General features: G+C 36.3%; 1 protein-coding gene and 1 non-coding gene across 2 annotated transcripts in view; both read left to right on the top strand.

Moving 5' to 3' along the window:
- The first annotated feature begins 4,009 nt into the window (after positions 1-4,009).
- Lrrc34 (leucine rich repeat containing 34) overlaps positions 4,010-20,964 on the top strand; it is a 25,066-nt gene continuing 8,111 nt past the window's right edge. The window contains exons 1-10 of the mRNA XM_046422968.2: positions 4,010-4,429; positions 5,956-6,076; positions 6,613-6,734; positions 6,818-6,882; positions 8,047-8,130; positions 11,458-11,586; positions 12,458-12,553; positions 16,893-17,047; positions 18,780-18,935; positions 19,598-19,724. Of these exons, the coding sequence (XP_046278924.1) occupies positions 4,297-4,429; positions 5,956-6,076; positions 6,613-6,734; positions 6,818-6,882; positions 8,047-8,130; positions 11,458-11,586; positions 12,458-12,553; positions 16,893-17,047; positions 18,780-18,935; positions 19,598-19,724 (1,188 nt within the window). The 5' untranslated portion in view covers positions 4,010-4,296. The remainder of the gene's footprint in view (positions 4,430-5,955; positions 6,077-6,612; positions 6,735-6,817; positions 6,883-8,046; positions 8,131-11,457; positions 11,587-12,457; positions 12,554-16,892; positions 17,048-18,779; positions 18,936-19,597; positions 19,725-20,964) is intronic.
- On the top strand, positions 16,282-16,388 carry LOC124078243 (U6 spliceosomal RNA). The gene has a single exon (XR_006846855.1). It is a non-coding gene; the product is annotated as a U6 spliceosomal RNA (small nuclear RNA).

The raw sequence follows: 20,964 nt of genomic DNA, 5'->3' as shown, positions 1-20,964 counted from the left end.
TGAAGGCATAGATAAATTTCTTAAGTCATATGATCTGCCCAGATTGAGTCAGGAGGATATAGAAAACCTAAACAGACCAATATCAATTGAGGAAATAGAAGAAACCATAAAAAGACTACCAACTAAGAAAAGCCCAGGACCGGATGGGTATACAGCAGAATTTTACAAAACCTTTAAAGAAGAACTAATACCAATACTTTTCAAGCTACTTCAGGAAATAGAAAAGGAGGGAGAACTTCCAAATTCATTCTACGAGGCCAACATCACCCTGATACCTAAACCAGACAAAGACACTTCAAAGAAAGAAAACTACAGACCAATATCTCTAATGAACCTAGATGCAAAAATCCTCAATAAAATTCTGGCGAATCGGATACAAAAACATATCAAAAAAATTGTACACCATGATCAAGTAGGATTCATCCCTGGGATGCAAGGCTGGTTCAATATACGGAAATCAATAAATGTTATTCACCACATCAATAGACTTAAAAATAAGAACCATATGATCATCTCGATAGATGCGGAAAAAGCATTCGACAAAGTACAGCATCCCTTTATGTTCAAAACTCTAGAAAAACTAGGGATAACAGGAACATACCTCAATATTGTAAAAGCAATCTATGCTAAGCCTCAGGCTAGCATCATTCTGAATGGAGAAAAACTGAAGGCATTCCCTCTAAAATCTGGAACAAGACAGGGATGCCCTCTCTCTCCACTTCTGTTCAACATAGTTCTCGAAACACTGGCCAGAGCAATTAGACAGACGAAAGAAATTAAAGGCATAAAAATAGGAAAAGAAGAACTTAAATCATCACTATTTGCAGATGATATGATTCTATACCTAGCAGACCCAAAGGCTCTACAAAGAAACTATTAGAGCTAATAAATGAATTCAGCAAAGTGGCAGGATATAAAATCAACACACATAAATCAAAGGCATTCCTGTATATCAGCGACAAATCCTCTGAAATGGAAGTGAGGACAACCACTCCATTCAAAATATCTTCAAAAAAAATAAAATACTTGGGAATCAACCTAACAAAAGAGGTGAAAGACTTATACAATGAAAACTACAGAACCCTAAAGAGAGAAATAGAAGAAGATCTTAGAAGATGGAAAAATATACCCTGTTCATGGATAGGCAGAACTAACATCATCAAAATGGCGATATTACCAAAAGTTCTCTATAGGTTTAATGCAATGCCAATCAAAATCCCAACGGCATTTCTTGTAGAAATAGAGAAAGCAATCATGAAATTCATATGGAAAAATAAAAGACCCAGAATAGCAAAAACAATGCTAAGCAGGAAGTGTGAATCAGGCGGTATAGCGATACCAGACTTCAAACTATACTGCAGAGCAATAGTAACAAAAACAGCATGGTACTGGTACCAAAACAGGCGGGTGGACCAATGGTACAGAATAGAGGACACAGAAACCAATCCACAAAACTACAACTATCTTATATTTGATAAAGGGGCTAAAAGCATGCAATGGAGGAAGGATAGCATCTTCAACAAATGGTGCTGGGAAAACTGGAAATCCATATGCAACAAAATGAAACTGAATCCCTTTCTCTCGCCATGCACAAAAGTGAATTCAAAATGGATCAAGGAGCTTGCTATCAAATCAGAGACGTGCCGTCTGATAGAAGAAAAAGTTGGCTACGATCTACATACTGTGGGGTCGGGCTCCAAATTCCTCAATAGGACACCCATAGCACAAAAGTTAATAACTAGAATCAACAAATGGGACTTACTCAAACTAAAAAGTTTTTTCTCAGCAAAAGATACAATAAGAGAGGTAAATAGGGAGCCTACACCCTGGGAACAAATCTTTACTCCTCACACTTCAGATAAAGCCCTAATATCCAGAGTATACAAAGAACTCCAAAATTAAACAATAAGAGAACAAACAATCCAATCAACAAATGGGCCAAGGACCTGAACAGACACTTCTCAGAGGAGGACATACAGTCAATGAACAAGTACATGAAAAAATGCTCACCATCTCTAGCTGTCAGAGAAATGCAAATCAAAACCACCCTAAGATACCATCTCACTCCAGTAAGATTGGCAGCCATTATGAAGTCAAACAACAACAAGTGCTGGCGAGGATGTGGGGAAAAGGGTACACTTGTTCATTGCTGGTGGGACTGCAAATTGGTGCAGCCAATTTGGAAAGCAGTATGGAGATTTCTTGGAAAGCTGGGAATGGAGCCACCATTTGACCCAGCTATTCCCCTTCTTGGTCTATTCCCTAAAGACCTAAAAAGAGCATGCTACAGGGACACTGCCACATCGATGTTCATAGCAGCACAGTTCACAATAGCAAGACTGTGGAACCAACCTAGATGCCCTTCAATAGACGAATGGATAAAAAAAATGTGGCATTTATACACAATGGAGTATTACTCTGCATTAAAAAATGACAAAATCATAGAATTTGCAGGGAAATGGATGGCATTAGAGCAGATTATGCTAAGTGAAGCTAGCCAATCCCTAAAAAACAAATGCCAAATGTCTTCTTTGATATAAGGAGAGTAACTAAGAACAGAGTAGGGACGAAGAGCATGAGAAGAAGATTAACATTAAACAGGGATGAGAGGTGGGAGGGAAAGGGAGAGAGAAGGGAAAATGCATGGAAATGGAAGGAGACCCTCAGAGTTATACAAAAGTACATACAAGAGGAAGTGAGGGGAAGGGGAAAAATAATATAAGGGGGACAAACGAATGTCAGTAGAGGGAGCAGAGAGAGAAGAGGGGAGGGGAGGTGAGGGGAGGGGAGGGGGGGATAGTAGAGGATAGGAAAGGCAGCAGAATACAACAGACACTAGTATGGCAATATGTAAATCAATGGATGTGTAACTGATGTGATTCTGCAATCTGTATATGGGGTAAAAATGGGAGCTCATAACCCACTTGAATCAAATTGTGAAATATGATATATCAAGAACTATGTAATGTTTTGAACAGCCAACAATAAAAAATTAAAAAAAAAAAATAAGTGGCCTGTTTTCACCTTTCGCATTTTCCTCCACTTTCTCACCCGCAAGGAGTCTCAAATAGTTCCACAGTCCTCTACAAGTCCCCTCCATCTCCTTCGCTTCGGTCTATGGCAACTCTCAAACAGAAGATCTTGTCCTTTTCCTACCTTGTTTCCCTCCTACACTCAAAAAAGCCCCACATCCTGACCGTAGTAGTACTTTGTAATATCACTGGGTTCTGTCCCCTCTTGCCGCCTTCGGTGAAACCAGAGCGGTAAGACTCCCACCTTAGCCAGTCTCTCTTGGGTTGCTGGAGCTGCCTGTGACTAGGTTTCCCGTCTAGGTCCAGTCAAATCCATCCTCCATCATCAGCGTCTTGCGATCTGAGGGCTCTGGGGGTCCCTGTCCCTTAACAGTTGATGCTCCAGCTCCATCACAGTTGTGCTCCTTGGAAGATGCGACTGCTTCTCAACTGCTTGAACTGATCCGGGTACACCCAAAGTACCTGCGCCTCTGCAACACACACTAAGCAGTTGTGCCCTCTGACAGGTTACCTCTTGACTAGTTTGGTTGTCACCTCCTCCAGAAAGTCCTCCTGGATGGTCCCGCCCCTCCACAAAACCCTTTATGTTCCCATACCGCCACGTCCTTAACGCGTGCTGGTGCTACCATCAGTTTCCAGAGCTTGGCATCCGCAGACCTGTGCACCCTTTGCGGGTGACGGCTGTGTCATAATCGTCTCTCTAGCCCCAGCCCCTAGCCCTATATCCACCCAAATCCCGGGAACTCCTCCCTGCAAAGGAGCCGGGGAGCCCTCCTTCAGTGTGCCTTTCAGCCCCGGCGGGGTAGCCGAGGAGCCTCAGAATCTGCTTCTCCGCGTGCCCAGCACGGCCTCAAGGCCCACGCGCGCGGAGCAAGGAGCGCGCAACACGCTGGATCCGGCGCTTGGGGTCTGCGCCGTGGCTCCGCCCTATTCTTTCCCTGAGGCACCGCCCCTGGGCGGGCAATGGCGCGGCGCGGCTCGGCGAGCAGTTGCCAAGGCAATATCGCCGCCGCAGCGTTTAGAAGAGCACAGGATGTCGAGTAGCCTGCAGGAGAACGTCGCCCAGGCGGTGGAGGCCGATGATACCCCAACTCCTACTCTCACCCCTAACCCCAACCCAGACTCGGCCTCCGCGAGCGAGAACGGTAAGAAGGAGGGTGCCGTTGTGCTCCCACCTGGCCCGGACGCAACGCGCGAGGGGCGGCGGTGTCGCACCGGCTGATTCCTCGAGCAAGCTGCCTGCCCAAAGCGGCGCTGCTGGAGGATGCCCTTGGGCAACCCAACTCTGGACCAGACTTTGCGGAGTCTCCAAACGCGGGCAGGAGAGAAGCCCAGACCGCCCGCGGTGTGCCCTGTGCGCTCCAGTCGCGTAGCTGCTTTCCGGGGTCTGAAGGAAGGTGTGTTTGGGAGCTCGTCGCCGCATTGGTTAGACACCAGTGGAGCAAGAGAAATCTGGAGACCATTCTGACTTTGCACTTTTGGACTGCCTTAGTTTAACGAAAAAAGCTTAGCCTGAATGACACCTGTCCCCTATTTCAAATTTGGATTCTGATTTATTTATTTATTTGAAACTAGAGACTGAACCCAGGGATGCTTTACCTACATCTCCAGCCCCTTTTATTTTTTATTCTGAGACAGGGTTTCAATAAGTTGCAGAGGTCTGGCCTCAAACTCAAGATCTTCCTGCCTCGGCCTCTCCAGTCACTAGGCTTGTTTTAAAGTGTGTGTTGATAGATGTGAAACGAGGTGGATAAAGAACCTTAATCCTCATTGCACCGGAACAAAGCATTATTATGCTCTGCCTTTAGCATAAAAGGAAATTTAAGCCCTGAGAATTTAATTTGCTTAAAGTTACGTACCACAGAGTATGGATAGGGCGACAAAATCTGATTCCAACTCTTGGATTTTCCAGTATGTGGCTGTTCCGCCATAAAAGATCATCTGGAGGGAGCTGCCTCCAAAATAAGTAGGCCCGTTCTCTAGAAATTTTTAAATGTCTGCCAGAGGTGTAGATAAAAAACGAAATTTGGGTTAGATTCTTGACATTTTCCCGTGTAGCTATTGTTTCCTAGTTTTGCCTTTCAATTTGCTTTACAATTTGAAGACTGATTTAATATTTTTATGCTAATAAGAATATAGTATAGAAAGCCAATTATTGGCACCATAAAATCTCCATATATAAAACACAGGTGAATTTTAAATCAAAAGAGTAACAGGGAAATATAGCAAAGCTTTAAAATATGGCTAGCTAATTAAATAAAAATATTCTTGCAACTTTCTTAAACTAATGTTTAGGCTCTAATCAAAGATTCCTTTATGCCCTCACAAAAACCACTCCTAAATCTGATACATTTCTGGTATCCTGGTCCATGGTGCAGCCAACACACACACACACACACACACACACACACACACACATACATACACACTTGTGAAATCTGTTGTACTTGCTTCATTTATATTTACAGTTCATATGGCACAATGGGAAGAGTCTGAAATCGGTTTGATTTTGCACATTCCATTATTATTACATGACTTTACATAAAATATTTCTCTGGACAGCATTTTCCTCAGCTACCAAAGGAAAGAGGTTAGTTCTCCCTTTATGTCATTTCCACTGTCATCAGCCAGTGTCTGCCCAGCCTTGGTGGGTGCATCAATGGCCCTCATAGAAATTATTCTTTATAAGGAAAATCAGCATTTTTATTCGGTCTCCCATTGCTTTTATTTCTCTTCTCTTTTATCCTTAGTTCTCTCTCCTTTTCTTTTACACATTCTCTCCCTCTCCCTCTCCCTCTCTCTCTCTCTCTCTCTCTCTCTCTCTCACACACACACACACACACACACACTTTTGAAGGACGTATATTGAGAAAAAAACTTTTAGAATAATTTGTGATGATAGATGCATTTATTTTTCCAAAAGTTCCAGAATCTATTGCTGGGCTCCAGGAATATTATTGTAATCTGTGTTTGGAAAACTCCAAGAAAATAAATCCTTATATATTGCATGTACTCCAAGAAGTGGATGAAGATATTAAAAAGGGGTAAGAAAAATAAGTATTTGACTACATTAGTAGTTTTACTAATTCTTAGATGTGTGAAAGTCCTGGGCTACTCACTGATTTTATAGCCATGAAAAAGCTGGGTAAAAATGGATGAATGTTTTGATTCAGATGAATAAGTAGATGAGTGACACTGTTGGTAGATCTTAGAGATGGTATAGGATACTGGGAAGAGCACTAGACCAAGAGCCCTCAAGTCAGGGCTCCAGATTCCTTTTAGCTCTTGTGAGCTGACAAATTTAGGCAAATCATCAATATTGTCTATGTTGTTAATATAAAGAGGGAATACTTTGCGTATGTGTGTGTAAGAGAGAAATTAATTCATACAGAATACACTAAAGCGCTTTGCAAAGTCTATAGAATGTCCAGTAGTTTTTAGTTACCTGGTAAAAATCTACTATATACTTGTAAGTCATTCTACTACATGGTTCCAGTATCTGTCATCTTTGTATTTCAGAATCTTTTCTCCATTTTTTTCTTTCTTTCTTTCTTTTTTTTTTTTTTTTGTATTTTAACAGATTGGAAAAAAGAATCACCTTAAACATCGCGGGTAACAATAGATTAATCCCAGTAGAAAGAGTAACAGATGAAGATTTTGGGATTCTTTCCCAAATTTTAGAGACTTGCCCATATATTAATGGTATGTTTGATTAAGAATAAGTACCTCCTGCTCTTCAGTGTTCTATTTTATAAGGAATGTAAAGTTTCATCTGTGTTTTTCAGGTTTGGATGTGAGATATAACGTTCTAAGTGATGCTGGTGCATACTATGCTGCAAACCTGCTTGAGGTATTATTTGACTACAGAATATTCTTAGTTCTGTTTACAGTGAAACTACTTAGTCTAATGGCACGTACACAAACACTACTTATGCAAAATGTCAAGGTCCTGACTCTGTGCTATATTTATAATACTTGAAATACATGGAAATTCATATTTGGTCTCAGTAGAGCTGATACCCAGATTTCCTGAGTTATCTTTTGCAAACTTGTATATCATTGTTAAATACATAAAGTATGTCCACACTTTTTAATAATTTTAAATATTTTAAAATTTGTTCTAATTAGTTATTCATGAAAGTAGAATGCCTTTTGACACATCATACATAATTGGAGTATAACTTCGCATTTGTTTGGTTGTACATGATGTAGAGTTACCCAGGTCATATAATCATATATGCACATAGGGTAATAATGTCCAATTTATTCTACAATCATTTCTACACCCATGCCCTGTGGGAAGCCATTCTCGCCCGTGATTTGAGTCACCTCCCTGGCTGGGTGAGAGGAGCTTTGACAACTGTGTCAGAGCCTTCCCCACCCTGTCCCAGGGGCGAGGGCTTGTCCGTGTGGAGGTGTGCCTGACCACTGACCTGAAGACCAGTCACTGACCCTGACCTTGGAATGCTGCCCTCCTCGACCTTCATTGGATGGGATTTTCCCTTGAATTTTTTGTTCCCCAATAAAAGCTCACTCCCTGGCGTGCTCTCCCTCTCTTGCTCACCGCATTAGGTGGCTGGAGGCGGGAGCTAGGAGAAGCCATCTCCGGAGCTGGGCATTAAAGGTAACGAGAGTATGTCTCTTTAATTTTAAAACTCACTAGTTAATTTCTATGCTTCGAACCTCTTTTATGAAGCTCACGCGCTGGTTGCGCGGCAGAATGCCCCCTCCTTCACTCCTCTCTCTAGTCCAAAATACCTCTATTCTTCCCCCACCATTATGAATTACCATAGCATGTCCACACTTTTTGAGTTGTTGGTAAAAGTGAATACAGTAATTTTCTTTCACTTATATTGAAAATTCATTATTTTTCCTTAATGGTAGTTGCTTTTGCTGGAATTCAGTTTTTCTGGATCATAAAAATTTTCTTTGATCAGTGTTTTTAATTAAATAAATGTGTATATGATTGATTTCCATAATACATGCATAATTGCTTCTTTTTTATCTCTCATAGACACAGAGGTATCTCATTTACTTAAATCTTATGTTTAATGATATTGGACCTGAAGGTGGAGAATTGATTGCTAAAGCACTTCATGTAAGCATTTATGTACTTCAAACTAACATATTACTTGGGAATTTTAAGTTTTGATTGCTTGGTAACAACATAATTAAATGTTAATGTAAAATTATACTATTTCTTTATTTCACTTTTAGTCTATTAAAGTATGGACATTACATGAGCACTTTTGAATTCATTTAAAAATAGTTTTATCAAGATTATAATACATAATAAATTTATCCTTTTAAAGTCTTTAATTCAGTGAGAGTTTTTAATAAAAAGTATATTTAGAGAGCTGTGCAGCCATCACCACTATCAATATTTTTAGAACATTTTCATCACCCCCATCCTATAGAAACTCCAAACCTATAGCAATCCCCCCTCCATTATTCCCTCCCAGTACTCTCCAGTCTTTGGAGGTTACTAATCTACTTACTATATGTACACTTACCTATTTCTGAACATTTCATATAGATGAATCCTATGATACAAGGCCTTTTGTTTGCTGCCTTAATGTGTAAAGTTTCATCCATATTGTAACACGTTCCATCTATTTTTATTAGCAAGTAATATTCCACTGTATGGATATATCATATTGTGTTCATCTATCTGTTGATGGACATTTGGGTTTCTACTTTTTGGCTATTATGAATAATGCTACTATGGATAGTCACATGTTTTTTATGGACTTGTTTTCAGTTTGTAGGATACATACCTAGGAGTGGAGTTGCTGGGTCATGTGATGTCTATTTAACATTTTGAAGAACTGACAATTGTTTTCCACAGTGGCTGCAGCTACCAACAATTCTACCAGCAATGTTTGAGTGTTCCAATTTCTCCACATGCTCACCAGCACTTGTTATTGCCTAATTTTAACCTTCTTAGGGAGTGTGAAACAGTTTGTAGTTTTTTGATTTACTTTTCTCTAATGAATAATGAGGTAGAGAATCTTTTCATGCGCTTATGGTTCATCTGTATATATCCTTTGGAGAAATCTCTGTTCAAATCTTTTGCCCTTTGGAGATTGGGTTTTATTTTGAGACAAGGTCTTATCATATTATTCAGGTTGGTCATTTTATTTTTTCTCCTTCTTTGAAGCACTGAGGATTGAACCCAGAGTTTACATATGTAAATGCTAGGCAACTGCTCTAACCCTGAGCTCTATCTCCAGCCCCTCAGATTGGTCTTGAACTTTTGGGCTAAAGAGATCCTCCTGCCTCCGCCTCCTGAGTGGCTGGGACTACAGGGGTATGCCCTGCAACTGGTGGGTTGTCCTTTTGGGTTGTAAGAATTCTTTATATATTCTATATATAAGTTTCTTATCAAATATGTGATCTGCAAGTCATTTTCTCTCATTCTGTACGTTGTGTTTTCACTTCTTTGATGTTCTTTGAAGTATAAAACCTTTTAGATTTGATCAACCCAATTTTTAATTTTGTTGCTTTTCTTTTGATGTTAAATATCTAGAGCGCTTTGCCCAACCCAAGGTCACAAAGATTTACATGTATATTTTCTAAGAGTTTTGTAGTTTTAGCTCTTTTCATTTAGTTCTTTCATCCATTTTGAATTAATTTTTATATATGGTATGAGGTAGGCATCAAACTTCATTCTTAACTTCATTCTTTTATATAATGGCTATCCACTTGTCCCTACCACATTTGTTAAGAAAACTGTTCTTTACCTCCATTCCATTGAATTACCTTGACCCCTTTGTCCAAAAAAAAAAAAAAGCTGATGTAAATGTGAGGGTTTATTTCTGCAGTACTCTGAATTCCATTAATCCATTTTCTGTCCTTATGCCAGTACTATACTATCTTGATTTTTATAGTTTTGTAGTAAGTTTTGAAATTAATAAGTGTGAGTCTTCAAACTTTACTAATTTTTCAAGATTATATTGGATCTTCTGGGTCCCTTTATTTCCATACACATTTTAGGAGTTTATCAATTTCTATAAGAAAAAGCAGCCAAGGAGTTTGATAGGAATTTTGTTAAATCTATAGATAAATTTGTAGAGTATTGCCATTTTAACAATATTAAGTCTTCCAAACGAAGAACATGGAATGTGTTCCATGTAATTTCTTTCAACTGTGTTTTGTAGGTTGCAATGTGCAGGTCTGCTATTCTTTTGTTAAATTTATTAATATTTTATTTTTTTCTGATGGTACTGAAAGTGAAATTGTTTTTATAACTTCATTTTTAGGTTGTTCATTGCTAGAGTATAGAAATACAATTGATTTTTGTATTTTGATACTGTATCCTATGCTGAATTTGTTTATTAGTTCTAACAGCATTTCTTTAGTGGATTCCTTAGGGGTTTTCATATTCAGTACAAGATCATGTCATATCCAAGCATTTTTTCTAATTTGGATTTTTTTTTCTTTTTCTTGCCAAATTTCCCTAGCTCTAACTTTCCATACAGTGTTACATAGAAGTGACCAGAACAGACACACTTCTCTTCTTCCTGATCTTAAAGGAGTTTGAATTCATTTTAAACAGATAATTATTTACATTATTATATATCCTAACATGTATTCATTAGAATAATGAAATATCTATAATTTTGTTATTTAATCAAGAGTGGAATAAGAAATGGAATTAAATCTTGCAAGTGTCTGAGAAATTATATTGCTTTAAAATGGGAGTTAGGAATTTAACACTGCAACAACAAAAAAGTGATGGCATAATGGAAAATGACTGCTGAATGGGTACAGGACTACTTTTAGGAATAATGAAAATGTTTTGGAACTAGCTACAAATGATAGCTACACAACATTGGGAATGTAGTAAATGCCACTGAGCTGTATACTTTAAAATGGTTAATTTTACATTATGTGGATTTCACCTCTATAAAAAAAGTGGTATAATTTCTTAGAAAATAAATTTATATTTTCAATGAAAGGAAAGTTTATTAAAATGTGTTTTATTTACTGGTTATTGACTGGACTTCTGTTTCTTGGTCATTCGTTTTACTAAACTAGTAGATTTTTATCTATTGTTGGAAATTGAGTATTACCTTTAAGGAATATCCTAGTCTATCTCCTTGAAGATTACATGTGTTTATAAATGGTAATATTCCCTCTCCTAACTCATTTAGAGAATTCCATGGATTAAAAAGTTAAATAACAGCTGGGCGCAGCAGTGCACACATGTAATCCCAGTGTCTCGGGAGACTGAGGCAGGAGGATCGTGAGTTCAAAGCCAGCCTCAGAAAAAGCAAGGCACTAAGCAACTCAGTGAGACCCTGTCTCTAAATAAAAAAGAAAATAGGGCTGGGAATATGGCTCAGTGATTGAGTGCCCCTGGGTTCAATGCCCGGTACCCCCCAAAAAGAGTTAAATAAGTTTTGATTCTTTTCTTTTTTAGAAGAATACAACTTTGAAATATCTGCAAATGACTGGAAATAAGATTGAAAATAAAGGTGGAATGTTTTTTGCTTCAATGCTGCAAATTAATTCATCCTTAGAGAAATTAGATCTGGGTGACTGTGACCTGGTGAGTAAATTGTTTATGAAAAAAATCACCAAGATAATGTGTTATTCTCCCGGGAAATCAGCATAGAGAACCATCCAAGAAACCAGTCAAATGGCAGTCTTATGAATTGTTAATCTTGTCCCTAATGTCTAAAATAAGAGAAAAAGTGGGATTTTTTTCCTTGATATAATAGTACAGACTGTTAATAAAATCAGATTATAGTAAATATCATAGAAAAATATACAGTATAATAAAAATATTCCTAAACTTTTGTCCATACTCATCTTAACCTGTAAGGGATTTTTGAAGAAAACAATCATGTTCATTTTAATTAAACAAATACTAGTTCTCTAGTATAATACAAATTCCTTTACTTTGAAAATACTTTGTAATATTTACATTATGCCATAAAAATTTAAAATAATGCTAAAAAAAAAAAGAAAAATACTAGGATGGTAAAAGCTACTCTGAGCCTGATAATGAAAAATGTGGTTTTTGCTTGACTTCATGTGCTATATGAACATAAAAGAATGCCTGTGCAAAGTCATATATTGCATAAGAAGTATGAGCCCTAGCTGGGGTCCACATCTTGAGGACCCCACACAGAACCTTGAGGGCCAAGAAGCAAGACTACAGTCAGACACCCAAGAAATGAATACTGAAATGTTAAGAAACTCCTTGTGCATGTTGCAAACAGGTTTTAGGCCAGGGAAAGAAGACTATAATAACAATTGATTTCTGAATTCAATCAACCTACAATTCAAAGAGCAATCTTTTTAAAAACAAAGTTTGATTTATTAGAATTCAGATAAATGATCTTGAAAGATTTATGTAGAGAGATTAATTTATACAGTATCAGTTTCCTTAATGAATTTTCCTGTTTATTTTTTAGGGAATGCAAAATGTGATAGCATTTGCAACAGTACTAACTCAAAACCAAGCAATTAAAGGAATAAACCTAAACCGACCTATACTGTACGGGGAACAGGTATGTTTTCAAAGTGATAGTAGCTAGTATAACAGCATGTGAATAAAACTAAGTTCTTAGTGAAGTTTATAGTGTATGAATACATTGTATTTTTGGAATTATCCTTATATCTTTGTAAACTACTACTTACAAATAGAAATTTTTAAAAGGAAAATTATTATATTCTTGATAAGACTTTTAAAATTGAATATGCTTTTAGATATTGCTTATTTAAGCATCAAATGTCTTTTTTTCTTGAAACTCAAACTCTGAATGAGTAGACCTATAGGGTTAAAACATTCAAGACAAAAATAATATATGGTAAAAGTTTTATTAAAGGCCAGGATGTAAGAGCCCAGTGTCAACTGTCTTTATTTGTTGAAATGTGATGAAGCATTGTATTTTTGAAACATGGTAACAAATAACAGCAAAATGTGTCTGAACAGCAGTTTGGCAAGTTTGAACTTGAACCTATGTGTAGTTAAGGTGCATGTTGGAGATAGAAAAAACATGGTTGCTTCTTTCAGGCTTCTTTTTCCTTAACAAATATCCTTTAAGCCACTTTAGAGTGGCTTAAACTTACTTAAATAGTGTTGAGAGAGAGAGAATATGACCTATTAGAACAAATTTAAAAATATTTTAAATTTTAAAAAAGTTAAAAAAGGAATAAGAACCCCTTTTTTATTGGTCTAAATAAAAAGAGATATATCTGCTAAAAGGAAAAGTAAATATCCAAAGCACTTTTTTTTTTTCTTCTTCTTTTAAGTACTGAGAATTGAACCCAGGGATGGTTAATCCCTGAGCTATGACCCCAGTCCTTTTTCTTTTTTATTTTGAGACAGGATATCAGGAAGATGCTGAGGGTCTCACTAAATGCTAAGGTTGGCCTCAAACTTGTGATTCTTTTGCCTTAGCCTCCCAAGTTGCTGGGATTATATGCATGCACCACCAAAAGCACTTTATATAGTCCAAAAAATAAACTTTATCAAAGTTCAATGTGCAAATGTTTAATGTTTTAAGTTCAATATTTAAGTGAGTTTTGAACTTACAAATGAAATTTAACAAAGTTCAAAGCTCTTTTAATAACTTAAAATTAACTACCTGATAGTTACACCTTAGTATGAGTAATTCAGAACCATATTTTAAGTACTATTTTTCACATTCAGAAGTGTATCTTTGCCTATGTAGATCTCTCCCTTTGAATTACCTCTGTACTTTTCTTTACTAACATTTTTTGAGTTTTATATCATATTGTTTCATAAACAGAAATTTAATCTGTTCAACAAGACACCCAGAATCCTCAAATAATAGAAACATACTTTTAAAAATGCTTTAAATACCAGCAAAATACCTGGCTCAAAGTAGGCACACAGTGAATTGCTTCATTTACGAATCATAAATATTTGAATGCAACCCTAAACCAGACAAAATGCAGGGTGACAGAGATAAAAGATCAAATCATATGACCCTGTCTTCAGGAGTTTTCAGTCTGTGTAGAGGGAAATCAACCAGTCTAGAGAATGATGTGCTTGAAGTCACTGAAATCAAAGCAGGGAGAGGTGAGGCAGCAGGGAAGGATCTCAGATTGAGGACCTGACAAGTTTGACAGTTAAATTAAAAATTTTTTGGACTATATCTGTTAGGAAATAAGTATGTTTAAATATATGAAATCACATTAGATGCAATCCCTCTTCTAAATTTGTTGAGTGGTGTCATTAATCACAAATCTGTCTGAGAACAAATATTAAAAGCCCAGGGCTCCTATATGGGGCCATGTTCTTGCCTAGCCTGATACTTTAGGCCTCTTCTCTTTTCTAAGGTAGACATCACTGTATGTATCCTAGAGGGCATTAGTCCACTCTTTAGTATTTGTAGAGTAAAAACCTTCTTTCCTATACTGTGTTGTTCCCAAATAAAAGCCTGTAAACCTACTGCATTTAAGGTTTAATGTTCATTACCATAGAAAAATCAGGATGATAAGATAAAAAGTTGTAAATGTTGACCTAACCTTTGATGCTCATTGATATTATCTGGGAAGCTTAGATAAATAGTGATGCCAGGTGCAACTAAATTAAGTCACAAACTCAGCAAATGGGGACAATATCCTTTACTATTTCTGATAGTAGTTCTCTCCTTTAATAAAGATGGTTCCTTTTTCAAGCTTCTTAGTTTAAAAATGCAGTCAAGGTACAAACACAAAAATGTATTATGTCCTCTTGTCAGCAGGAAGCAGAGCAATAGTGGACCTGTAAGTGGTCAGTTTGCATTTTTTAAGATTCCAGACTACACAGCATTTCTTTAGTTATATCTTTTCAGTAATTTCAACAAATCAGATACAGAATTTTGGAAAACTGAACAATAATAAATGATTTACAGTTTACTATAGAATACTTATTTTATGGCAGGTGCTTATTTGTTGACTTATTTAATTCTGTGAGGGAAGCATAATTTCACCTATTTTACAGAAAAGTAAATTGAGACTGGGCTAGATGAAATTTGCTGAAATTCATATAGCCCAGGAAAAAGGTAAAGCTAACATCTGGACAGTTTTGATTATTATAAAACTTATGTACATTTTGCTATTACTATGTTGTTTCCTTTAACTTTTAGTTTATCTCAATGTATTTATACATAATAAGAACATGTAGTTGTCCATGTTCATCATCAATATTTCCAGTGACTGTAAAACTACTTATGTTACAGAGCATTCTTAAGATTTCTTACCACAAAATACCTGGGCTCATTCATTTTAAGATATGCTTCGATTTTTCTAAAAACTTAAAATGCTTAGTATTCAAACCTTAGTTGGGACTATGTATATAATTTTTCTTAGAAGTAGCTAGACTATGAAATTTAAAATATGAAAAAAAAAGTCTTCTGGTGATCAGAAAACAAGAATAGAACACATTCTTGGCATGCATATAAAAGGAAAGTAATCAAATATATCACAGGGTTAATGAGTATATTTTAAAAGTAAAATCAAGATTGGAAATGTCTTTGTATTTTGTCTTAAAACCATCAAGAGTGGAGATCAGGACTGGGCCTAGTAGTGCATACCCATAAGTCTGAGAACAGCCTGGGCAATTTAGCAAGACCTTGTCTCAAAATGAAACATACAAAAAAAAGGGGGGGGGGGGCTTCATGTATAGCTTAGTATTAGAGCACTGGGTTCAATCCCCAACACTATAAGTAAAAAGAGAGTAGAAATCAGGGGCAAAGTTCAGGAACATATAGAGAATATAAGAAAGTTTCAGAGACTCTTGAGGGTCCAGCCAGCAGTAGGGGAATTTACGTGTTTAATGTAGGATGAACCAATTATTTTTATTTTTTCCCTCATGAAATGACTGATTATTGTTTTTGTAAATCAAACTCTCCATCTTCTTCTACATCCTTACTGCATCTTACAAGTACCTGATACCTATTTCTAAGAGGGTACAAGCCAGGAACTGTGACACAAACTGTAATACCAGCTATTTAGAAGGCTGAGGCAGGGGGATTACAAATTTGAGGCTAGCAAGACCCTTGGCAATTTAGTAAGACCCTATCTCAAAATAAAAATTTTAAAAAGGGAGGGGGATGTATGTAACACAGTGATAGAATGCCCCTGGGTTCAACCCCTAGTATTGCATGCATAAATAAACAAACAAACAAACAAATAAATATATGATTTGAGGCAAAGATGATTTTTTTTCTTAAGGCCAAATACAACTTTGAGTAGACTAATAGTCTTAAACAGTATAACCTTTCTTGTGCTCGCTTCGGCAGCACATATACTAAAATTGGGACAATACAGAGAAGATTAGCATGGCCCCTGCGCAAGGATGACACGCAAATTCGTGAAGCGTTCCATATTTTTTTCTACTGTCATGTATGACTAAAAAATAAATAAATAAAAATTTTTTAAAAAAACAGTATAACCTTTCTCATGTCTGGCATCATTGTACATGTCAAATTATCCTAACTATGGTGGCTGAAGCAGGAGGATAACAAGTTCAGGGCCTGCCTGAGCCACTTAGCAAGAAAGTCTCAAACTTTTGGGCTGGGATATTAGTTTGGTGGTAGAGCACTTGTATGGTGTGCATAAGGCCCTGGGTTCAATCTCCACTATACTCCAAAACAAATATATATATATATATATATTTCTAAAAAGCTAATTTAAATAGTAGCATATGTTTGGAATAAACACGCATTGCTTCAAATTTGTATTTTTTTAAAATGGATCTTTCATTTTATTTATTTTTTATATGTGGTGAGGATCAAACCCAGAGCCTCACACATGCCAGGCAAGTGCTCTACCACTGAGCTACAACTCCTGCCCCTCAAATTTGTATTTTAAAAACAAGATTTTATCTATTTTCAGGAAGAGTCCACTGTCCATCTAGGCCACATGTTGAAAGAAAACCACTGGCTTGTTGAACTACACATATGTAAGCATGGTATAAAAAACTGTGGTATGCAGAAGTTATGCGATGCACTGTATCTGAACAGAAGCCTGCGTTACCTTGATATCAGCTGGTAAGTGATAATTTACTTGTTACTAAATCAAAAGTTGTACATGAGATATTTTGTTACACACTATTTCCAGTGATTAGGTAAGGCAACCATTGTCAACTTTTCATCCTAAGCCTTAATATTTATTAATTTAGATAATATTGTTATTATGTCTCTTATAATCTCATCTTTTTTTTGCTTTTTTAAATTTTTTATTCTAATGTATTATGTATGACAGCAGAATGCATTACAATTCATATTACACATATAGAGCACAATTTTTCATATCTCTGGTGGTATACAAAGTATATTCACATCATTCGTGTCTTCACACATGTACTTAAGGTAATGATGTCCATCTCATTCTTCCGACTTTCCTACCCCCATGCCCCCTCCCTTACCCTTCCACCCCTTTGCCCTATCTAGAGTTTGTCTATTCCTCCCATGCTCCCCTCCCAATCCCACTATGAATCAGCTTCCTTATATTAGAGAAAACATTCAGCATTTGTTTTTTGGGGATTGGTTAACTTCACTTAGCCTTATCTTCTCTAACTTCATCCATTTACCTGCAAATGCCATGATTTTATTCTTTTATTCCTGAGTAATATTCCATTGTGTACGTATACCACATTTTCTTTATCCATTCATCTATTGAAGGGCATCTAGGTTAGTTCCAGTTTAGCTATTTTGAATTGTGCTGCAATAAACATTGATGTGGCTGTGTCCTGTAATATGCTGCTCTTTTAAGTCCTTTGGGTATACATGGAAGAGTGGGATAGCTGGGTCAAAAGGTGGTTCCATTCAGAGTTTTCCAAGGAATCTCCATACTGTTTTCCATATTGGCTGCACCATTTTGCAGTTTCACCCGCAGTGTATGAGTGTGCCTTCTTTCCCACATCCTCGCCAACATTTATTGTTGTCTGTATTCTTAATAGCTGCCATTCTGACTGAAGTAAGATGAAATCTTTTTTTTTTTTTTTTTTATATTTATTTTTTTTTTAGTTTTCGGCAGACACAACATCTTTGTTGGTATGTGGTGCTGAGGATCGAACCCGGGCCGCACGCATGCCAGGCGAGCGCACTACCACTTGAGCCACATCCCCAGCCCAAGATGAAATCTTAAGAGTAGTCTTGATTTGCATTTCTCTAATTGCTAGAGATGTTGAACATTTTTTCATATATTTGTTGATTGATTATATATTATCTTCTGAAGTGTCTGTTCAGTTCCTTAGCCCATTTATTGATTGGTTTATTTGTTTTTTGGTGTTTAGCTTTTTGAGTTCTTTATATACCCTAGAGATTAGTGCTCTATCTGATGTGCAAGTGATAAAAATTTGTTCCCAAGCTATAGACTCTCTATTCACCCCACTGATTATTTCTTTGCCGAGAAGAAGCTTTTTAGTTTTGAGTCCATCCCATTTATTAATTCTTGATTTTAATTTTTGTGCTATAGGAGTCTTATTAAGGAAGTAGGGGCCTAATCTGATATGATGAAGATCTGGGCCTACTTTTTCTTCTATGAGACACAGGGTCTCTGGTTTAATTCCTAGGTCCCTGATAATCTCATATCTTGAATGAATAATTTAGTTATGTTAATCAGATATGGAACAATATTATAAATTCATTAACTTTTTTGGAAATTGAGTGAGCTAAAATAGAAAGTACTATTTATTATGTTTTCAAGCATCTTACTACTGTAAATAACAAAGCAGTACTTTGTATTTTCAAATATTACCAAATATTTTTCCTTTCACAGCAATAAAATAACTCGTGACGGAATGGAGTATTTGGCTGATGTTCTGAAAAGCAATACCACCCTGGAAGTTTTAGATCTTTCTTTTAACAGAATAGAAAATGCAGGAGCAAACTGTCTCAGTGAAACTCTTACTTTACACAACAGAAGTCTTAAAGTGTTAGTATGGTTTTATATTTAATCACATTAACAGAAAAACATGTTTTTTTTTACAATACTAATCTCAAACTCCTTAAATCTTAAATTATGATAAAATGTGAAGATTCAGTTTCTAAATCTTTCCCTACTAAGTTACAGTAAATATTTAATTTCTATTTTTCAAAAGTAATGCCTTTTAAATATTAGATGTTTAGCCCTTGAGAGGTGCTGGGGATATAGCTCAGTTGGTAGAGTGCTTGCCTAGCATGCACAAGGCCCTGGGTTCAAACCCCAGCACCACAGGAAAAAAGAAAGAAAAATTCATGAGAAAATTCTTGTTGGTTATATTATGTACCTTGAATTATATTGAAAAATCAGAAACATTCAATATGATACAGACTTATATCTACAATTTACCCAAACATTTACTGAATAATATAAAGCAGACTACTTTTAAAAGCTAGGCAGCTTTCCTAATTAAATGAAGCATATGATAAGAAAACTTAAGTTTCTTGAACTTTAGAAATTATATGGCCAATATTTTGTTCACATTAAAACATTAAAGAGTAATGCTGAGATTTTATGTGTGAAAATGGCTGTAATAAATGTTATTGCTAACTTACACATTTTTTTCTTTGTTGAACTACTGGTTTCTAGCATTATTACCTTTTGTTTTTCTACAGATTATCAGTAGTCAGCAACAATATAGAGGGAGAAGGACTTGTTGCACTTTCACAGTCAGTGAAAACAAATCCCACATTATCTAATATCTACATTTGGGGAAACAAATTTGATGAGGCCACATGTGTGGTAAGTTTTTCGTCAATGAAGGCTTTTTCTGGAACTTCTCTAAAACAGACATTATTTACATGTGCCTCAGAAATGGTTACAAGATATAAGGAGATGTATACTAAATATACCTGTATTTAATGTTTTGTCTTAAGAGAATACACACGTGTGCACGCACATACACACAAACACATGTATATTGCACTCAAATTTGTTTTAATTGCCATGCAGATTTGAACAGAACAGAATCTATTCATGCAAAATATAAGAAATGAAAACCTTATTTAGAATATTTGTTAGCTGGAGTTTCTTGGCAACATGATATTATACATTGTGTATGTGGATGTACAGCCACATACATATATATATATATGAACATGTGTGTGTGTATTTTTATTTATTTATTTTGGTACCAGGGATTGAACTCAGGGGCACTCGACCACTGAACCACATTCCTAGCTCTATTTTTTTTGTATCTTATTTAGAGATAGGGTTTCACTGAGTTGCTTAATGTCTCACTTTTGCTGAGGCTGGCTTTGAACTTGTGATCCTCCTGCCTCAATCTCCCCAACCAATGTGATTATAGGCGTGTGCTACCGGGCCTGGCCCACATACAAATATTTTAAAATTTGTTGATTTAGATATTTTAGCCTCTCAATAGACTTAGATTACTTAATTTGAGACTCCATTGTTAAAAATCATGGAGCCAGGTGCAGTGGCACACCCCTGTAATCCCAGCAGTTTAGGAGGCTGAGGCAGGAGGATCACAAATTCAAAGCCAGCCTCAACAACTTAGCAAGGCCCTAGGCAACTTAGTGAGACCCTGTCTCAAAATAAAATATAAAAAGGGTTTGGGATGGCTAAGTGGTTAAGTGCCCCTGGGTGTTCAATCACTAGTAACTCACACCCCTCAAAAAAAAAAATTGTGGAGAATTGAAAGAATTGACTTTTTTTTTTTTTTTTCCAAGAAGGTGAGAGGGATAGAGTATAGCATGCTTCTGAAAATTTCATTAGTTTATTCTTACGGGGAATACCAAGAAAATGTGTATTTGGCTATTGCTAAGTATGATATATACCATTTTATATTTATTTTATATTTATATTTCCAAGTGGAGAATAAATAATAAGGAATTACTGGGGGAAAAAAAGAAGATAAAATTCTCAAAATTTGCAAAAGGACTAACCAAAACTCCACTACTTATAGGGTACTAAAATACATACTACTGTCTAATAAACACTCATAAATTTTGAAAAACATCAA

This window comes from Marmota monax, unplaced genomic scaffold, assembly GCF_021218885.2.
Source record: "Marmota monax isolate L192 unplaced genomic scaffold, Marmota_monax_Labrador192_F-V1.1 WCK01_AAM20220418_F8-fsc00110, whole genome shotgun sequence".
In the NCBI taxonomy this organism is placed as follows: Eukaryota; Metazoa; Chordata; class Mammalia; order Rodentia; family Sciuridae; genus Marmota; species Marmota monax.
This window is presented reverse-complemented; position numbering and strand designations above follow the sequence as displayed.